This window comes from Lytechinus variegatus, chromosome 9, assembly GCF_018143015.1.
Source record: "Lytechinus variegatus isolate NC3 chromosome 9, Lvar_3.0, whole genome shotgun sequence".
NCBI lineage: Eukaryota > Metazoa > Echinodermata > Echinoidea > Temnopleuroida > Toxopneustidae > Lytechinus > Lytechinus variegatus.
The window spans coordinates 26,878,059-26,898,620 of NC_054748.1; the positions used below are offsets into that span (position 1 = coordinate 26,878,059).

Below are 20,562 nucleotides of genomic sequence, written 5' to 3' on the forward strand. Positions count from 1 at the left end.
AAGTATTGGAAACAAAACGATACTCTTGGCAAACTTCCCTGAAATGAACCCCTAAACAAGTACAGGAATGTTTTATTGTTACGGGTTCTTCGGTCGTCGGCTTTACCTTATTTGGTTTAGTACGACCCCACCTTCTACACCTCGTGCAAATCGGACTCTAAACACGAAGTTTTGGGGCAAAAAGGACATCCTTTATAAAACATTTTAATTTTGTTTTATCATCCCCGCATATTCGACCCTAAACACGTAATTTTCCTAGCGAAATAGATACCCTTTTTTCATTATTTTTGTGTTTTTGACACCCTTATCACGTTACGTACGTAACGTGCCCTATCGTGAAAAAGACATCCTTTTTACGTGTTTTTTTGGTCGCGCATGGTATCCACTCGCCAATGTAAGTGGCCCCCCCGGGATAATAATGAGATAATCGCACAGCGATGTAGAGTAGTGTCTGTCATTTAATGTTACGCCATCTTGCTCTCTCTCGCGCATGCTTACAACGCTGCACATCAAGCTTGCGTGGTTAGTCTTCAATTCCATACATCACATTCCTCCCCTTTTAATTGGGAGCATATCCTGCTTCATTTCAATCGGCTAATGTAATACATTCACTACCCATGTATAACACTAGATAAAACAAGTAACACTGTATAACTTGTAACCAGATAACAGTAATATTAAACCAGGCATGCTAGGCTAAACTTCGCCATAATACTTTGCTTACTCAACAATTAACCATAATCAATTAAACACACATGGCTATTTGAAACTAACCCCTTTAAATATACTTCATCCCAAATCTCACTTTGTAAAGAAATAGCTACATGTGGCATATTACTTCATTTTGTTATCTGTTAATTGCTCACTAGCATAAACTGTGTGACTATTATCACATGAAACAGAATATAATAATGTAATCCTTAAAACTGTATCATACTAACCTTATCAATAAGTTTGCATAAATGTGTTTGCATCAATGAATAATGTCCCGTGAATTACTCCAAATACAATGTTCACAAATCATATGACGGCTAAAACCTATGACATTTTGTTTGTTTTTTTAAATCTGACTAGTTTATATACAATGCGAATTATGTGCTTTTCATATTTCTCCAATAAACAACTTTTAAAAATACCACACTTGTGATTGTCATTATTTTCATCCATATCAAATTTAGAGGTAACACTATTTCTATCTACCTATAGAACTTCATTCTTTTCTCTTCACCCTCTGTTTTTTTAACAAAATCATTCAACTGTCAAATTGAATTACCAATTTAAAACATACCTCTTTTCTTTACAAATTAGTATCAATACCAACTAGAAGCCTTCTAACTTGGCTATAATTGTTTCTCTTTACTGTATATCCAACAACTATTTACAATCAAGTTAACAACTTTTTTTTCAATTCTTCCTTTTTTTTTAATTATTTTTTTAGCTGCTAACGTGTATAGATTTAATGATATACAATGAAATCTCTTAACTTTGAGGGTGTCTTTGATTTCCGGGTGGACATTCGTCTTTCTGACATGTCCTGAGAATTTGGCATGTTTGGCATGACAGCTCCATCAGAATCACTTAGAGACTCTGTTTGGACCTGCTGTGGCATGGCTGTAGCATCAGCGTTACTCTGTTCAGTGTTTGAAATTAAGGATTCGCTAGTACTAGGTGCCATATTGGGATTCTCTGTCGTCTGGCTTGGATACTGTGACTGTCGAATCAGAATCTCTGGTTGCAGATTGGTGTACTGATCAGGCATTTCTTCCTTGTCATGATCATTTTCATGCGATAGAGTGTAAAGTCTAATGTGATCCACATGGCGGCGTACCTCTCTACCATCCTGTAACTCTATCACGTACATGACTTCATTGAGTGTTTCGATTACTATTCATATGAGCCAAGTTGGTCCGGCTGCAAAGTTCTTCACCAGGACAGTATCATTCAACTTGAACTGTCTCATCTTTGAGCGCTTGTCTGCAGCCTGTTTCATTGCAGATTGCTGCTTCTGAACCGACTTGTGCATGTTTGGACGAACCTGATCCATTCTACTTCTGATTCTTCTTTTGAACATTAGTTCACTTGGTGTTTTCATGGTAGTCCCTTGTGGAGTTATCCGATAGGTCATCAGGAATACTTGGATGCGCATCTCCAATGATGTTCCACTGGTTTTCTTCACTCCATTTTTCAAGGTTTGCACAGCCCTTTCCGCAAGGCCATTGCTGGAAGGGTGTTTCGGGGCTGTCTGAACATGTTCTACATTGTTGAACAGGAAGTTCGAAAAGTCTTCAGAGACAAACTGGGTGCCGTTGTCACTTACGACTGTTTCTGGAATACCATACGTTGCAAATAGGCGTCGCATGGCAGTGACTGTAGCTGCTGCAGTGGCGTGTGCTACTCTAATAGCTTCAATCCACTTGGTGTAGGCGTCAACAACAATCAGCACGTTCTGGTTATCGATGTAGGCGTAATCGATGTGGATCCTACTCCAGGGTCGTTCTGGGAACTCCCATGGGTGGATAGGGGCAGGTGGTGGGCTTCGCTGGTGCTCCTGACAAGTTGTACAGGTCTTCACCTTCTCTTCCAAACTTTTGTCAATGCCTGGCCACCATACAAAGGATCGTGCAAGTGCTTTCATCTTGACTATGCCTGGATGAGTCCCATGGAGTTCATCAAGGATCCTTTGTCTCATCTGCTTGTTGTCTGGAATGACCACTCTATGTCCCCATAATATGATGTCGTCCTCAATCGAGAGTTCTTCCTTCTTCTGCGCAAAGACTTTGAGCTCTGGTGGAACGTTCTTGGGGTTTGGCCATCCATTCATCACATAGGCTGTCACTCTTGCAAGAACAGGATCCCTTTTGGTGATTCTTCTGACTTCATCGGCTTCTACTGGCCTTGTGTCAATATCCAGCATGTTGATTTGAACTGGAGGCTCCTCATCCAGCTCTGCAAGACTCTGGTGCGACCATACTGTTTGATCATCTGCCAAGGGTAGGCGTGAAAGGGCATCTGCATTCTGGTGCTGTTTGCCTTCCTTGTGTATGATGTCATAGTCGTAGGCTGAGAGGATCATGTGCCACCTGGCTAACCGTGCTGAGGCCATGGGGCTTGCAGGTTTGGTGTCACCGAAAATTCCTAACAGCGGCTTGTGGTCTGTGACGATTGTAAATCGTCTTCCGTACAGGTACTTGTGAAATTTCTTTACACCAAAAATCACAGAGAGTCCTTCCTTTTCATATTGGGCGTAATTTGCTTCACTTCTGGTGAGCGTGCGCGATGCAAATGAAATTGGCTGCTCTAGACCGTCTGTTCCTACATGGCTGAGGACTACACCTAGACCATAGGGGCTTGCATCACATTGCAACAACAAAGGCTTACTGGGGTCGTAGTGTGTCAACACTGTGTCACTCTGAACCAGTTCCTTTGATTTCTGGAAGGCTCTTTCTTGGTCTCCTCCCCACTTCAGGTTTGGATCTGCTTTGTTCCGGTCGCCTCGCTTCTTTGGCACTGAAGCATACTCTGCCTTCAACAGTGTTATTAGTAGGGCTATCTCTTTGGTCAAATTCGGTATGAACTTCCGATAGTATCCCAGAAGTCCTAGATATGCCTGTAGTTGACTCTGGTTTTGTGGTCTTGGAGTCTTCTTTATGGCTTCTATCTTGTCTGGGAGTGGGCTAACTCCATGCTGATCCAGCTTGTGGCCAAGGAACTCCACCGAGTCCATCATGAACTCACACTTTTCCCTTTTCAGTCGAAGTCCATTACTCTCTAGGCAATGCAGTACAGCTTGCAAGTTGGCGATGTGCTCTTCATCTGTCTTCCCGCTAACTATAATATCATCTAGGTATGGGCGACACATTGGTGTGTCGGCTAAGAGTGACTCCATTGCTCTTTGGAAGAGCGCAGGGGCTGTGGCTATACCAAAGGGTAACCTGGTGTACTGAAACAGTCCTCTGTGTGTATTTACTGTAGTGTACTTCCTTGCTTCTTCATCAAGTTCTATCTGGTGGTATGCATGTGAGAGGTCAAGCTTGCTGAACTGTTTACCTCCACCTTAGTCCTGGAGCATATCCTGGAGCGAAGGAATTGGGCACCGTTCCACCCTTAGAACTTTATTTGCTGTCAACTTATAGTTGCCACAGATGCGGACTTTACCATTTGGTTTCTTCACCACTACGATAGGACATGCGTAATCAGCAAACTTCACCGGCTCAATCACGCCTTGATCCTGTAGCTCATCGATGGCTTCATCAATTTTTTGGCGCATTGCATATGGGACTGGTGCAGCTTTGTAGAACCTGGCTTTATCTCCATCGTCTTGTGGATGCACCTTTGCCTGGTAGCCTTCAAGTTTACCAACTTTTGAACAGTCAAACACTTGCTTGTGCTTCACTAAAATGTCTTGTAAGGTAGTTTTTATCTTATGCACGGTTTCTGGATTGTTGGAAACATGTGTTTGAAGTTTGAGGTGATCCTGTAGGAATCTGTAAATTCCTCCTGGTGTGGCTTGCATCCAGTCTCGGCCCAGTAACGCAACACCTTTCTCAACTACAAGAAGTGTCAACTTCTTTGGTGGTTGGCTGGCATCAAACTTGACTTCTACCATTGCCTCACCAATGATTGGTACTGATGACTCTGTGTATGTTTTCAAGGAAACATTTGTTTGCTTCACATCAGCTCGATGTCCCAGTTTATGGAAATCCTGCTGCGACGTCATCGTCCAGGGGCTTCCTGTGTCTATTTCTAAGTTAACTTGGATCCCATTTAGGCTTAGGCTAGTCTGGAACGGTTCACTGTACTTTGCCATCTTATTTACCATTCCACCCCTAAGGTGTCTGAGTTCTACACTGGGCATGTTTTCTGTCAGTTCTGCACCTTCCTCACCATCCAAGTGGTTAGATTTCTTTCTAGATCTGTATTGCTTGATCTTCTCACACTGGCTGCGGGTGTGACCCACTTGAGAACACTGATAGCATTTCTCATCCTTAAATCTACATGCTGACTGGACATGATCACCTGAACCACATCTCCAACATCTTGAGGCAGGTTTTTCCTGTTTCTTTTGACTTGGCTTTTGAGGCTTTTCCTGCACTTCCTGCTTCTGTCTTTGATGTGTATTTTTATGCGATGAGGACACAAATGGTTTACGCTGGCTTCTGCCCTGCATCTTCTGAACTGTAGGTGACTCAGTCCCTTTACTCAATACCTTGAGCTTTTCGACATCTCTGTCGGCTACCTCCATAGCTGTTGCGGTCTGAAGTGCATGTTGTAAGGTTAGGGATGACTCACTTAACAGCTTGCGTTGAATTGCGATATCCCGGCAACCCACTACTAAGCGGTCCCTAATCATGTTATCTAATTCTTTGAAATTACAGCCTTCGCTTAACTGGCGCAAATTTGCCACAAATTGCGGTATGGACTCATCTTGTTTTTGCACACAAGTGTAAAACCTATAGCGCTGAACAATTTCGGTAGGCTTTGGTACGAAGTGTGACTGAAGCGTGTTTTTGCATACTGTGTATGTTTGATCTATTGGTTTACTAGGCTGCAAGAGAGCTCTGAGAATGTGATAGCTCTTGCTACCAAGATTTGTCAGAAATATTGCCCTTCTTTTCCCATCTTCCTGTACATTGTTAGCATCAAACCATGCTTCTAGGAGTTCAAGCCATTCGTCAAAATTGTACCCATCACTCAGTTTGGGCACACTACCTATATGTTGGCTTGCCATAATTTTGTCTCATGTATTGTACAAAATCCAGCTGTTAACTTGATTGTAACTAGACAATAGGTAGCTGTATTACCAAGTATCTAGACTTATTGATCATAATACGATTTTGATCTTGCCATTGCGTGTACGTAAGCAAAGCTTATTTTCTTAGTACTTAATGCAAACAAAGCATTATTAATGTATACCTGAAACAATTGAGCTATAGTCAACAATTGACCATACTATATCACTACACACAACTGGAATATGTGGGACTACCCTCTTGTGTGGTGGGGCTGCAGTTATTCAATGGAATAACAAATACCTGGACCTTGTTGTTGGTCCTAAATTTCATAGGCCTGGTCTTACTTGCATAGTCTTAGACCAGCTGATTGGACTGACTTGCTATACGACTACGGCATAAACTTAGCTTAGTTTATAGTTATTTACTGTATAAACATCAGACCTCAATTCAGTCTTGGGCTTGGTCCTGTTGATTCTAGACCTAGATCTATAATTGCTATTTTAATGACCTAAATCTAAATACTAAAACCAGTGTAACAACTCACCAGGGCATGTACGGTACTTTGTTACATTAGACCAGATCTATGTTTCGACTTATTCTTTACTTCGTTAGTCTACAACGTTGCAGTTACAACCATAATGTATTTTTGGACCTGGACCAATTTGTCTTAGACTTAGTCTTACCTTTAGTCTTAGATTAAGCTTCAGTTAACAATAAATAAATGCTGTGTTTATTATTCATAATAAGTCCATCAAAAAGTCTTAAAGTCTTTGATGTTTTGTTTCTGTTTGATTCAAATACATATGCAGCTTGGCTTGAAATATTTTATCAAGTCTTAACACAGTTCTTGGCACGACAACTTTGTCCTTGCTTGCAGACTCAAAACTTGCTTGGCTGGACTTGACTGCAACACCGTCTGGGCTGAACCTGACAAAAGAGGTCTCGGCTTGGGCTCTGTTGCTTGCTGCTTCATGGGCTGGGCGGGGCTGCTTTAGACTTCGGGCTTGAAGTTGGCTCCAATTTGCTCTGTCATCAAGACAACAGTCAAAATGTAATCTAGTCTGGGCTAGGCATGATTTACAACAGTTATGCCTATATGGTATGGCTAAGGGCTGCAGACACTACATAACTCGGTCTCAACATAGGCTGGCATGAGCGGTGTGAGGCTTCTGCAAAACGTCCATTTCAACAATTAAGCCACTTACATCCCGTCATCCGTCATCAAAATTACGGCTCGGCTGCGATTGTCCAATCGGCGATCACACTATGCTGGCTGGCACTGCAGTGTATCATCAATGACAATGTCCGCGACAATATCCGCGGCCAATTTCCAAAACTTATACGGAAATTCGGAATGCATGTCACTTACTGGAAAACAAGTCCAATGTATAATCTCATCTTTATCCCTGCATCCTCGTCGCCAAATTGTTATGTTCTTGTGTTGTGGTTCTTAAAGGGATACATAATAATGAGATAATCGCACAGCGATGTAGAGTAGTGTCTGTCATTTAATGTTCGCCATCTTGCTCTCCCTCGCGCATGCTTACAACGCTGCACATCAAACTTGCGTGGTTAGTCTTCAATTCCATACATCACAGATCTAGAACTAATTTACCAATATAAACCCTTTTGAGATTTGCTATCTATCCTCACTAGGTTGAATACTAGTGCAATTCAGTGCAAAAGGCCATCGGCGCATAATTCGATCCTACGCGCATACAGTCGACAGATTTATAAAGAAAATACCGACAACAGATTACCCTGGAAATAACAAAGGTATGAAATTAAGATAGTTTCCATATTTCTAAATATTTTTGGAAATATGTCAAAATCTTTGAATTATGCCGGGTTGAATACTAGTGCCCTTACGGTACGTAGCCTTGTCTCAATCTCCTCCTGCATGCTTTTTTATTTTTTCCTTTAGAAGTGGGATTTCGTTCTTTTCCAGGGCAGACACTTTGTCAGTGACGAAATTCACCTTCTTATCAACTTCAGAAATTGACTTTTTGGTTTCAGCTAAATCACACTTGATGGTAACTAATTGGCTCAAAACGCTATCCAGCTTTCCTGACAAAGATGAATTCATGTCGGCCATGCTAGCCAAGCACTCGATCTGAGCCCGCATCAGTAACGTCGCTCAAGTCAAACGTTGAGGCAGAGTCACTTGCCGGAGGTCCGGCCGTAGGTCTTTCACGTAACTCGATCGGTATCAGCAAGATCAGCGGCGTTATAGGTAGCCATACCTGATACTGAAGGTTTTGAAGGTTTAGGTTGATTCTTTCCTTTGCGTTTGGTTTTAGGTTCGTTAGCTTTTCGTAGATTATAAGTGGACTTCTTCGGCGATAAATGTTTACTCATAACGATGAATTTATGTGCCACCAAAATGTAGATTACAAATGCATTTCTCAAAGTAGGTTTGAATTTAGCGGGCAAGAGCTCCCCAGAGACGCGTCCGTTCGCTACGAAGGCATGACGTATTGTGTGCAGATCGAGATAATCAAAGGGAGTTTTTTCGGAGACAGCTTTCTGGTATTTTCTTAATTCTGAAGTTGACTTGTCCCATCTCTTCTGCCATTCCTTTCTTGCAAGGACTCTTACAATCTTTTTTGTTTCTTGGATATTCAAACTATTATTAATCTCTATTTCTTGTTTTAGGGCTGCCTTTGCATAGAAGTCAGCCGTTTCGTTTCCATTAACCCCACAGTGAGATGGAATCCACTCTATGCAAATTAATATACCTTTATATTTAGACAAGTGGCTGTAATTATGGTTTTTCTAACGAAATTATCCTCATTGTTTTCCTTCACCGCTTCAATAGCACTCAAATAATCGGTAAAAATTACCACTTTATTATAATTAAACGTTCAAATTTTCCAACCACTACAGTGCCAAGAATATGGCGACCATGTAATTCCGATCTTCAAATATATGTATTTTTATTTGATGTAATTTGGTAACAGTTAATGGTGTTCTTATTATCTTTGAATCTGTTTTAATTATAATCTATAACATTTATGAACATGGCTTTCACTGCTAAGTATTCTAAACACTTATCTGAAAAAAGTGTGGTACTTCAAATTGAAAAAAATAAATAGATACATTGTAATCTCATAAAACATTAATCTGTGCACACTGGCAGTTAGGATTTCCAGTTGCCCAACTGGTTCCAGTTAGGATTTCCATTCACCCAACTGGATCCAGTTAGAAATCATTTCCAGTTGGATGTCATTTTCAGTTACCCAACTGGTTCCAGTTAGGATTTCCAGTATTACCCAACTGGATCCAGTTAGAAATCATTTCCAGTTGGAAGTCCAGTTACTCAACTGGTTCCAGTGAGGATTTCCAGTTGCCCAACTGGTTTCAATTGGTTTCAACTGGAAATGGTTAAATTCCAGTTAAAACCAATTGAAACCAGTTGAAACCAATTGAAACCAGTTGGAAATCCAACTGCAATTGGTCCTGGGATATATCTTAGAAGTCATAGGATAAGCGTTAGGATTGTGATAGAGTTTTTGGTTCAGAATATTGTAATGATTACGATTAGGGTTTATTTAGTTTTGGAAGTTAGATTTTATGTTTTGCTTAATGTGTAGAATTTCCATCGGAGCAATTGTCGTCGGAGCAAATGTCATGGAACCTCTTTCCACGTGTACGTCTCGCCTCTACGGATCATGTGACTCGTCACGTGCGTAAACATCAGAGATGGGGAAAAAGAGAGTCTAGGCCTACCATAGAGAACAATATACATCTCTATGAGGCCTACCAAAAATAACAAAATTGTTGTGGCATCATTTGCAACGTTCGTCGAGAGTTTGAAGTCGGACAATTGCAACTTTCAGCATTATGAACGCTGACTTAAGCTGTAATTCAGTTACAGATGAGCTGCAAGTATTAGAATCTGTCTTTTGTCAAAGCGGAGAATTCACACTCCATGATTTGAATGCAGAAGCAGGTAATTATAAATAAGAGCGGTCTGTGCCTCTCGAGCCAGCTCCGCGCTCCCCGGCCGGCCGCGCCAGGCGCGGCGCGTTCCGCGCAATGCACGCCTGGCCTGGCGTGCACTCCAACTGAGACTTGACTGCAAGCCAAAGTAAGAGCTCGAGACGAGAGCTCAGTCTCAGACAGAAGTCGTCAGCTTCAGTTGATCGTAACTCAAAAGAGGGTGTTGCAACATTAATAATATAAGAATGTCTCGATCGTTCTTAACTAGGCCTAGTGAATAAGAATATTATTCATTATCATTAATTATGACCATGACAATAATCTATCATGCCTATCAGTAGAGGCGCTGGTCAGAAAATTGGGATCGTCTCAGTTTACAGGGACTGTCTCAGTTTATAAGGATTTCTTCACACAAGAAATCTAGGAAAGTTCATTCACCTGTCAAGTGCCAACACCAATCAAGTGTGCTAGTCAATGTAAACATCAGGTTTCATAACAAGATTATTGGAAGACGGTAAGTCATGAAAAATAGACGGTGAACTGGGGGAAATGAGGTCACTGAATCTATTTTTAGCACTCTCAATTTCCGTAATTGCTTTCTTTGTCCCGTAGGGGGAAGTGAAAAAAAAACGTCCCGATAAACAAGGACAGTCTCAATTTATCAAGACATGATTTGTCTTGGTTTATGAGGATATCCTTGTTTTCTGGGACAATCCCAATTTTTGGACCAGCGCCTCTACTGCCTATTCTGTGGCTTTTGGGTATTCTTCAAAAGGGCTGTGCAGCATATCTCGAACTTCATGTTGAAGATGAAATTGCACTTGGATGCACATTAATTAGGAGTGAGGGGTATGTTTAAGATGATTTAGCTTTTGGAAGCTGTCATTGTCAAGCAAAATTGCATTTACCATTTGATGAGAGAGTTAATTCCATTCAGGGACAGATCGTTGGGCACAGTGTAGACCAAAAGCTTCGGTCTCTGTTATGTTGGTTGTTCAGCTGAACACTCTGTTGGCTTCACTCACCAAATACAGAGACCAAAGTTCTAGCGCGATCTGTACAGGGGACTCAATGGCCATATGTTTATGTACTTAAGATCGGATAAAACGGAAGTGAATTTGCGCGACAGCAGAGGTAAGTCACTGTTTTTGTTTCTTTTCAGCATCAGCAATATAAGGAAGAGAAGGTAGTCCTGTAAGTCTTCCGTTCGCTTCTTCTTAAGGAATTACAGACGATACAGCTTTGAGGGTACGCTAAAGAGTTGGATCACGTGCTACATAGTGAAGGTTGGACCAATGAATGTCCAATAGTCTTTTGAATGTACTTAGACTTGGTGCGGTGACCACTGACTCGGGAAGATTGTTCCAGTCATTGACAACTCTTTGACTGAAAGAGTGCCCTCTGAGGTAGAGTCTGTATTGTTGCTTAAATATTTTCAATGAGTGACCTCTAGTTTCGCGGGCTTGGTGCATCGTGAAAAACTTATCAACTTGGCAGAAATCAATACCATGAAGAAATTTGTAAACTTGAATCATGTCTCCACGTTTCCTTCTATATACAAGTGAATGAAGTTTCAAATATTTGAGTCTCTCTTCGTATGGCTTGTTGGCTAAGATTGGCAGTAATTTTGTGGCACGTCTCTGGACTCTTTCAAGCTTGTCAATGTCCATTAAAAATCTTGGATTCCAGGCACTATTCCCATACTCCAGATGAGGTCTGACAAGCGATTTATACAAGATGGGAAGTGTCACTTCACTCAAATAAGAGAAGGATCGTTTTACAATGCCAAGTATTTGATTAGCTTTGATAACTGCAAGGGATACGTGTTTGTGGAAAGTCAAATCAGGATCAACAAGAATGCCAAGGTCTTTCTCTTCAGTGGAAGATTGCAGAAGTTTACCTTCCATGCTTTAGCTTGACAGTGGATTTCCTCGTCCGAGGTGAAGAGTTTTATATTTAGTGTTGTTGAATTTTAACTGCCAATCGTTGGACCACTGGACTGCAGAGTCCAAATCTCCCTGAAGGTCAAGCACATTGGATACACTTCTAACTGCCCAATAAATCTTTGCATCGTCAGCATACATTTGAATATTACTTGTTATTATATCTGGCTTTTAACTTGATTTTTCTCAGTTTTTTGGCAATTAATGCCAAGAGGGAATATTAATTTGCATTTTGTTCGCGTTAACTTTCAAAATTTTTATTCATTAAAGACAAAAATTGAAGAGCCCCGACGGGGGGATTTTGCATTGCAAGTCCCCTAATGGTGGCTGCACGCTAGCGAGCCGTCTGTGTACGAGGAGAATTTTTTTTTAAAATGTTTAAAAAACTCCTCGAAACAGACGGTTGCCAGCTGTCTAGGCACAGTGCTGCCTGCTGGGCAACACTTGTTTTTTTTACCAAACTATAATTAGACCTATTAATATTTATCTAGCTTCTAGCAGATGTCTCGTTCTAAGTTGAACTTCTAGTTTGTCTCGTTCTAAGTTGAACTTCTAGTTCTCAGTTCTGCTTCTTCTTCTAAATCTTCAATTTGAAAGGGCTCTGTTATTCAAATGCATTGGGTACTTGACCTGAGCTCAATTTTGCCAGGACTGGCAGGTGCAGTACACTGGGTGAATATCCTACTCTCTGAAGAAAAGTGTATTGGTTTTAACGTGCATACGTTGCAACTCTCCTATACACACATTCTTTCCAATGGATGGGGTGCTTTCCTACTGCATTCATACCTGTGCTAAATACAGTGGTGAGGCATGCTAACACACAATGCTATAGCATCAGACGTTTTTGTTAGATGCGTTTCAGCTGAGCAGGATTCAAACCCCTCACGTTGAGATCTACGATCTTATCTGAAACATGCGTGCTAACTGACTGAGCTATGCTGCCTTAACTTATGATATTTTATGATATTTCTATTTTCAGGGTCAGCTCGATACACAATTACCTTATCAGATTCATCAAACAATGAACAATCTCCCAACCTCGGCTCAACCATCGCCATCACCTTCGCACCAGGTCCATTCTACCCTAAATCCGTGCCAGATATCAGTTTGACCTCTGACCTCCTGACCAGGAAAGCTGCTGATAAAATGAAGACCAGCCTTCTTGAATATGCAAATGAGCATCTTTGTGGTGAACCAATGGCAATGGAGATCGTAGAGTGGATCCGCCTTCATTTTAAGGAGTATGCAAATTATGAGAACCAGCAGGAAATGACTCCTGATAGCCAAGGTGAATAACTGTTTCATATTTTTTGATAATTTTTATATTGTCAGGTTAATAGTTCCTATTTTGCCATCAGTTCTAATAGCATTCTCCCATCAATGTAGGTATTTGAGCAAAGGCAGAAAGATATGCCCGAGTGTCTTTAAGGATTGGTCATATAACAGTGACCCCCTGCCCCTCCCCCCCCACACACACAAAAGAAAATAGAATGATGATTTTGTAGGTCTAGGCATGTTAGCAATTAATATTACCACCATTTGAACACTTTGTTGTTAAAAGTAAATGCTAGTTTTGGTAACGATATCAAAATAAGTTCGTACAGAATCCAATGAAATGACCACCAAAGTGGCTGTTTGTATAAATAAAACACATGTGCCAAAGGATTCTGGAAGAAATTGTGTAATTGCTGAGAAATCAGCAAATAAGCACAGGATTCTGGTAGAGCGTCGGGTCCAACGCCCTAACAATAACTATACATTGTCCCACATGCGCTTATCTGTGTTGGGGATCTTCGGTGTGAACATTTTTCAGCGTAGATTTCAAGATTTCACAAAGTTCAGTTAATGTAACTGTACCAGATCTAGATCCCCGATGATATACTGACAATTAAGCCTTGTTTTACAGACTTTCTCATGAAATCAGTGTTTACTGCAACTACTGGAATTTCTCTTTAAATATCCTTAACCACAACACCTCTAGGAGAGAAAGCAAAAAGAAATAAACTAATACTTTTAGAAAGATGAAACTATATAGCAATTACGAAGTCTAGCAGCTTGCAGACGAAACGTCCCTTCCCACTATGTTTGTTACTTTGTGAGACAACTGGTTATTTCTTCTACTCAATCCTTCACCACGATGAACCTCTTCCACATCAACAATTACCTTGTTTATTTGTGAACTGATTTTGTCTCTTAGGGACTTGTGTGACTTCATTGCTGCGGCTTGATCACATGAGGGCTAAGGGTCGCTACATCAAGACATTAACAAGCTGGTGTGAAGAGCTAAGCATCATGGGAAGGATAATCTTCGTTGAGAGACTCATCTTAATCCTTCTTGAAGGTCATCAGGCAAGAGTCAAGGTCAGTATTATTGAAAAAAATGTTATGGTGGAGGTAATTTATTTGTAATTGCCATCAAGCCATGAATGTTTCCAAGCAAGGTGGAAATCAGAGGAACAAAGTTTAATAGTTTTAAAAAGAAACAAGTGCACATAAATTTTCCAAAAATGCATGTAGCATTTTCATTTATATGAGTATATTAGGATAAAAGAGCACTGTCAATTTAATGCACTGCTTAAAGGCAGAAGTGTCAAGGCCGGGAATTGAATCCGTGACTTTCAATTGTCTCGTCGGGCGCCTTAAACCACATGGCCATGGCACCTGTCCACAGGTTTGTTTTCATTACCAAAGGGCACTAGTATGTAACAAGTGAGAATCGAACCCAGGGGGTGTTTTACAAAGATTTAAGTATGAGTCATGTATGCATTGACATTTAAAGGTCCTATGAAATAATTGTAAAACTTTCAATTTTTCGTTGAATAAGTGTTCCCACATCGCAATTCTCCGCACCATTCTCTTTAGGAAAATAAATTTTAATTTCACAGCGAAATGAAAGTGGAAAATTGCCCATTTTCTGTTCCAATACGCCCCGCCCATAAAAATTCTGCAGAACGTCTTTTCGGAGTATCACGTGATCAGTGACGTCACTCGAAGAAAGCAGCACCAGCGCTGGTGGTTTGTTTTGCTGCACGGTCCATAGGTTTCACGTGTGGATCGACAGGGCAAAAAACTTGTATTAAAAATAATACAAGCAGATCTTTCACATTACACAATTTTTACCTGCCTGATAAATAACCATATTTTTATGTAGCATACTCAAAATCTGGATATTGTTCTCCGAAAAGCTCTAATTTTTTATTAGAGTATCACTCACAAGATAAAAGAACGTAATTTCGTGATTTTTTATTTGACTCGGTCCTCGAGCTTGCTCAACTTTCTTCTGGAATTTAAACCAGCCTTTTTACAATTCTTACAAAAACTGTTTTCTGAATCTTAATTTCATGCAAATCTCGATCTTTACAGAATCTAAGGCATACCACACAATCGTGATTTCCAAATAAATTTCGAGCCTCTGGGCCTCGATTCAGTGCAGAGTACGCGGCAGCGCGAGCAGCGTATCCGGCATAGAGATCACTGGCGCTAGTGCACCGTGCATGAACGAATCGAGGAGCTCGCCCAAAGCAAGAGCATCGACGCATTTTTTACACCACAGACAAGTGGAGGCGAGAAAATAAGAGACCTAAATGAGATCAAACATACATGTACAAATTGGGACTATTTATTATACAAAAACTCAGATAGATTGTTATTGAATAGAAATCTGGAATTATAAACCTACCAATAGTTGTCAACAAGCCTTTGTTGATCCAGATTGGCATTGCCATTGGCATCATCTTCCTCCTCGTCAGCTCCGTCACGTCACTGGGAGCAGGCTTAAATTGATATGGATTAATTATTCCATCATTTCCATTTCTACCATCATCAGACTCGAAGCTAGATCTTTCGGAGAGAGAAAGTAGACCACTCCGATGCTGACTCTTCATCCCAAGGGGAGGAATTCGCCATTACTATTAGTAAAGGTCAATCTCCAGTTCAGTAAAGTTAGCTCAGCTCTGTCAAAGTGCACGCAACATTACAGTAAATAAAGCCGAACGCGAGCCGCTAGCGAAAGCCAACTTCTGAAAGTGACGTCGTTATGATTGACAGCTCTATTCAAGGTTTTCGCCAGAAAAAAAGTGGGCTTTCCCTGTCAAGTTCTTTGTCAGGGAATAACTCTGAAACTATCAATCGTACGCAAAAATAGGTCACAGATTCGCAATTTTCATGGCAAAATACCTCTATTAACACATCTTTAGTTTTAATTTCATAGGACCTTTAAGTGCCACTCTAAGTCATAATTAAATCTTTGTGAAACACCCCCATGGTCACCTTAATGCAAAATGATCAAACCACTGCTCTATGTACTGAGCAATCAAGCGTCTTCTTGTTTTGAAAAAATTTGACAAGCCCCCCAAAAAAGAAGGTTATCATCGCAAATGTAAGGTCATTTCGACCAAAATAAATTTGACAAGCAAAATAAAAGTAGGTTATCACCCAAAAAAGTTAGGTAATTTCATCCAAAATATGTGTTTGACTTCGAGTTTGAATGATGTATTTCTTTCCATCATAAAAGACCATAAATAGTAGGAGGGACATTTGATATTCTGTCCCCCCTACTATTTTTAGTAGGGAGGACGCATCCCCCTGGGATTTTCGCCCATGACCAGATATAATGACACTCAGACAATTAAAGATATATAGTAGATGATATACAGCAATTGAAAAATTATTGATAATAATCTCATTACATCGTTCATTCAATTTGAAAAGGTGGGTTAACTTTGATTGAGATATGGTTTCACAAAAAATGCTTTCAGGCCTTACCACTCTGGGAAGTGCATACATCTTCCATGCTTGTAAATTTATTTCCTGATCTGCTTTTTTTTAGGAATTTATTCTTCGACTGAAAACACAGAAGGTTGATGTGGATTCAAATGGGAAGGCGTGCAAAGAGAAAATGATGAATGTGTTGAGTGAGAAGCCTACTGATAAAAACAGGTTTGTCATGGACATCAATTTTGTTATTATAAAAAATAATAATATGTCCATTTATATAGCGCAGTAACTGGCATCCGTCTGTTTCGAGGAGTTTTTTAACATTTTTTTAAATTTCTCCTCGTACACAGACGGCTCGCTATCGTGCAGCCACCATTAGGGGACTTGCAATGCAAAATCCCCCCGTCGGGGCTCTTCAATTTTTGTCTTTAATGAATAAAAAAATTGACAATTATTGCGACCAAAATGCAAATTAATATTCTGTCTTGGCATTAATTGCCAAAAAACAGAGAAAAATCAAGTTAAAAGGAACAAAAACAGTGACTTACCTCGACTGTCACGCAAATTCACTTCCCCGTTTTGTCCGATCTTAAGTACATAAACATATGGCCATTGAGTCCCCTGTACAGATCGCGCTAGAACTTCGGTCTCTGTATTTGGTGAGTTAAGCCACTGGAGTTCAGCTGAACAACCAACATAACAGAGACCGAAGCTTTTGGTCTAAGTTACTGTGTGCATATACTCAACTGCGATTTGCTACTTGGTTTCATATTATTACCCGGCTGTAGCTAAGCCGCCATATTAATAGGCGCTAAAGCGTTCAAGAAATAAATCCTACCAGGTACCCATCCACCTCACCTGGGTCGAGTGCAGCACAATGTGGATACATTTCTTGCCGTAGGAAATTACGCCACGGCTGGGATTCGAACCCACGACCCTATTTACTCAATCAGGGGCCATATTCTGAGAGTTGTTATAAAAGGAAAAGTTAACCTTGATATTTTGGGGGTATTGAAAAAGCAGGAAAATAGAAAAAATAATATTCGTGAAGATCCTTCAAGGAATAACAGAGTTATAAATCATTAATTTGTATCCACCCTTCACTTGAAGAAAGTGGTTTGATTATGCAGCCAAAAGTTGTGCAGGGTAGGTCCATCAAACAGCAAGGTGTATTTGTCCTAGTCTTGTGTCAAGACCCACTAGTTGATCAAATTTTCATTCAGGGTCTATGACTGTAGCCTAGGTTTTGTTGGCGTGACTGTGACATTTGGTCATTCTACCTGAATCAATCACATAATTTTGTTCTTGGATTGTCTTTGCATGACAGGTTAGGATATATGCATGCTATCATTTTTTGTAACAATACTATTTTGTAAGTACCAAACTTCCTTTTACATTTCTACAGGTTTTCATCGTTCGAGGTTTCAGAGATGGGAAGTGTCCAGGAACTGAGAAAGTATTTTGATTCGCTGAATTTATCACAACTTTATGACGAACATCTTCAACCATTGTGTAGACATCCAGTGCAGGGTGCCATAAGATGACAAGGTCATCTCCAGGACACCAATGATCATTTTCTGGTATGCTTGCCCATTTTCATGATCAGCCGATTACAAGGTCACTCAGAAGGAGACATGCTTACTGAGGACGTGCACCGACAGTAGATTTGAACTGTGGAGTCACTCAAAAACATGGAAATCACACTGGAGATATTGCTTTTTTATCACCATCAGTGGCGGACCGTGACCCGGAGGAGACAAAGCATTGGAGGGGCACTGTATTGTTTGTGAACAATGCTGTGCCCCTCCAATGCGTTGTCCCCTCCGGGTCATGGTCCGCCACTGATCACCAGAACGGTGGTTGGACACACTGCCTGTGACTGTTTGGTAAAAAACAATAAATGAAACTTTTACCAGATTCTTATTAAAAGGAAGTTTGATTTTTTTTCTGTGTATGGTACTCTCGTTGCTGTCATACAGAGGAAATAACCATTTTGTTAAAAATGTTTTTTGTGGAAGGTTTGTTTGCATGCCTGTACTGATATTGCATTCCATCGCTGCCGTGCAGATGGGGGGGGGGGGTGAACGGGCCCATCACCCACCACCAAAACTAAGAAACACACAAGAAAAGAGAGAACAGAAATGGGTAAAGGGTGAAACAAAATAACATTTTGGAAATAGTATGTCAAAATCTATCACAAAATATATTTTGTATTAAAAAGGTCAAAAATTTCAGTTGCTTGCTCCGCTCCATTGCCTTGGGGAAGCGGAGTTGCTGCGTGTATTATTTCCCATAGCCATAGGCAGCACCACCCTGGGGCCCGTTGCATTAAACTTTTGCCTTAAAAAAATCTGGCAAATAAACAAAAACTCTGGCAAATGGAAATTATGCCACTGAAAATTATACGTGAAAAAATTCTGGCAAAAAAATTGCCTGAGTATTCTATGGCAAAACTTTATGCAATGGGCCCCAGGAATTCTGGAAGGTGTTGAAAAATTGATAAATATATTCCAATTGACCTTCATTTTGTAGTGGAACCTTTTTTTTTTTTTGCTTTTCAAATTTCTCGGAACCTAAATGACCTCCATTTTGTAGTGAAAACCTTTTGTTGCAGTGATAACCCCCCATCTTTTCATTTTTTGCTTATCGAATTTATATTAGCACCCCTATAAAATGAGGAAGAAAAGGAAGAAGAGTAAAGGGTGAAATAAATAACATTTTGGGAATAGTATGTCAGAATCTATCACAAAATATATTTTAGAAAAAGTCAAAATTTTTAGTTGCTTGCTACACTCGCTCACAACTTTTTAGAAATCTTGCTCCTCATGCCACAGCTGTCCCTGTTAAAATGTTTGGCTCATTACATCGCTGTATTCTAAAACATGTAGGCGAGGAATAGGTAAGAGAACAGATGGAAGAGATAACAAGAGTGAGAGGGAGAGAGAGAGTAAGAAAGTTAGAGAAAAATGCATGATCGCAAATAATGTGTGATGCCAGGGTATATTGGTAAGGGGGGTGGGGTGGGGCAGGGAGCCACTGGACTTCACTTTTTTTTTATCTCGGGTAACAAACTAGTAATATATCTTAACGGGTAGTACGTTTTAAACGACCCTGACCCCTCTCTTGACACACATCAATTCCCTTCATCTTTTTTTTCTAGCTCTATTCTCCCATTTTCCACCTTGCCTACTAGAATATTATATAGGAATGGTTGCCCCCACTCCCCGGCACAGATCCATCGAATGGTCGAGGGGGCCTAGAGTGGCCATGGAATGAGAAAGAAAAAGATATTAAGGAAAAGGGAGAAAGCCAAAAAAAAAATGAAAGAAAAGAAAAGAAGGCGGAAGTAAATAAAATAAAGAAAGATTTTCTTTTTATTAAGGAGCGAAATTGACTGAAAGAAAGAAGGTTGTTGGGGGAAGAAATGCCCAATTTATTGTTTCTTTCTTTATTTTTAAAACGATAAGAGGCTTAAGTCCATTGCCTCACGTTGTAGCTAGGCCCCACCAAATGAATGTAGCAGGGAAATCAAAAGCCAGAGACGAATCTGTATGGCCAAAAGTGACTGCGTTCCCTTATTGGTGTCGGAAAAAGAATATAATTTTAAAAATGGATAAAAATGTTAAAGAAGAATAGACATAAGTGATGGAGGAATGGAAGTAGATTACAAAAAGAGAAGCGGGGTGCATCCAAGGAGGTGCTGTGTGTATTAGGCAGCACCCCTATAGGAATTCTGGTATAGATGTGGCAAATTGCGGGAAAAATATAGGAATAATTAAGCACAATTTTAGTGAAAACTTTGTTTTTTGCTTGTCAAATTTCTCGGCACCTAAACGACCTTCACTTTATAGTGAAAACTTTTTTTTTACTTGTCAAGTTTACTTCCGCACCCCCAGTAAAATGATCGTTCCCAGGGCCCCGATTAGCAATTATAGCAAATCTTTCATATAAAAATGCTTGTTACACTGCTTCACGTATACGTTAGCACTGTCCGTTTCATTTTTGTGTGTTTTTTTTTAGTTAACTCGACTTACATCAGCATAGTTCCCTTTTTATTGATCCTTCATACTAGTATCCCGCAATTAGTAACCATTTGGAATAAAATTATTTGAAATGGTTTAACTGATTTGAGTAGGTATGGGTGTCAACATTTACCCCCCCAAAAAAAAAAAAAAAAATTAGGAGGAATACGGGTTGGGGAAAGTGGTTTATTTTCAAGGTTAAAGGTC

At 40.2% G+C, this 20,562-nt stretch overlaps 2 protein-coding genes across 2 annotated transcripts; one reads left to right on the forward strand and one right to left on the reverse strand.

Moving 5' to 3' along the window:
• Positions 1–1,888: 1,888 nt before the first annotated feature.
• Positions 1,889–3,886, reverse strand: LOC121421910 (uncharacterized protein K02A2.6-like). Its single transcript, XM_041616711.1, has one exon. The coding sequence runs from the start codon at positions 3,884–3,886 to the stop codon at positions 1,889–1,891; it is 1,998 nt and encodes a 665-aa protein (XP_041472645.1).
• Positions 3,887–9,505: 5,619 nt separating this feature from the next.
• LOC121422136 (RWD domain-containing protein 3-like) lies at positions 9,506–18,175 on the forward strand. The gene is made up of 5 exons (XM_041617026.1): positions 9,506–9,684; positions 12,597–12,905; positions 13,815–13,978; positions 16,446–16,555; positions 17,739–18,175. The coding sequence occupies exons 1-5, from the start codon at positions 9,576–9,578 to the stop codon at positions 17,875–17,877; spliced, it is 831 nt and encodes a 276-aa protein (XP_041472960.1). The 5' UTR covers positions 9,506–9,575; the 3' UTR covers positions 17,878–18,175.
• The last annotated feature ends 2,387 nt before the right edge of the window (positions 18,176–20,562 follow it).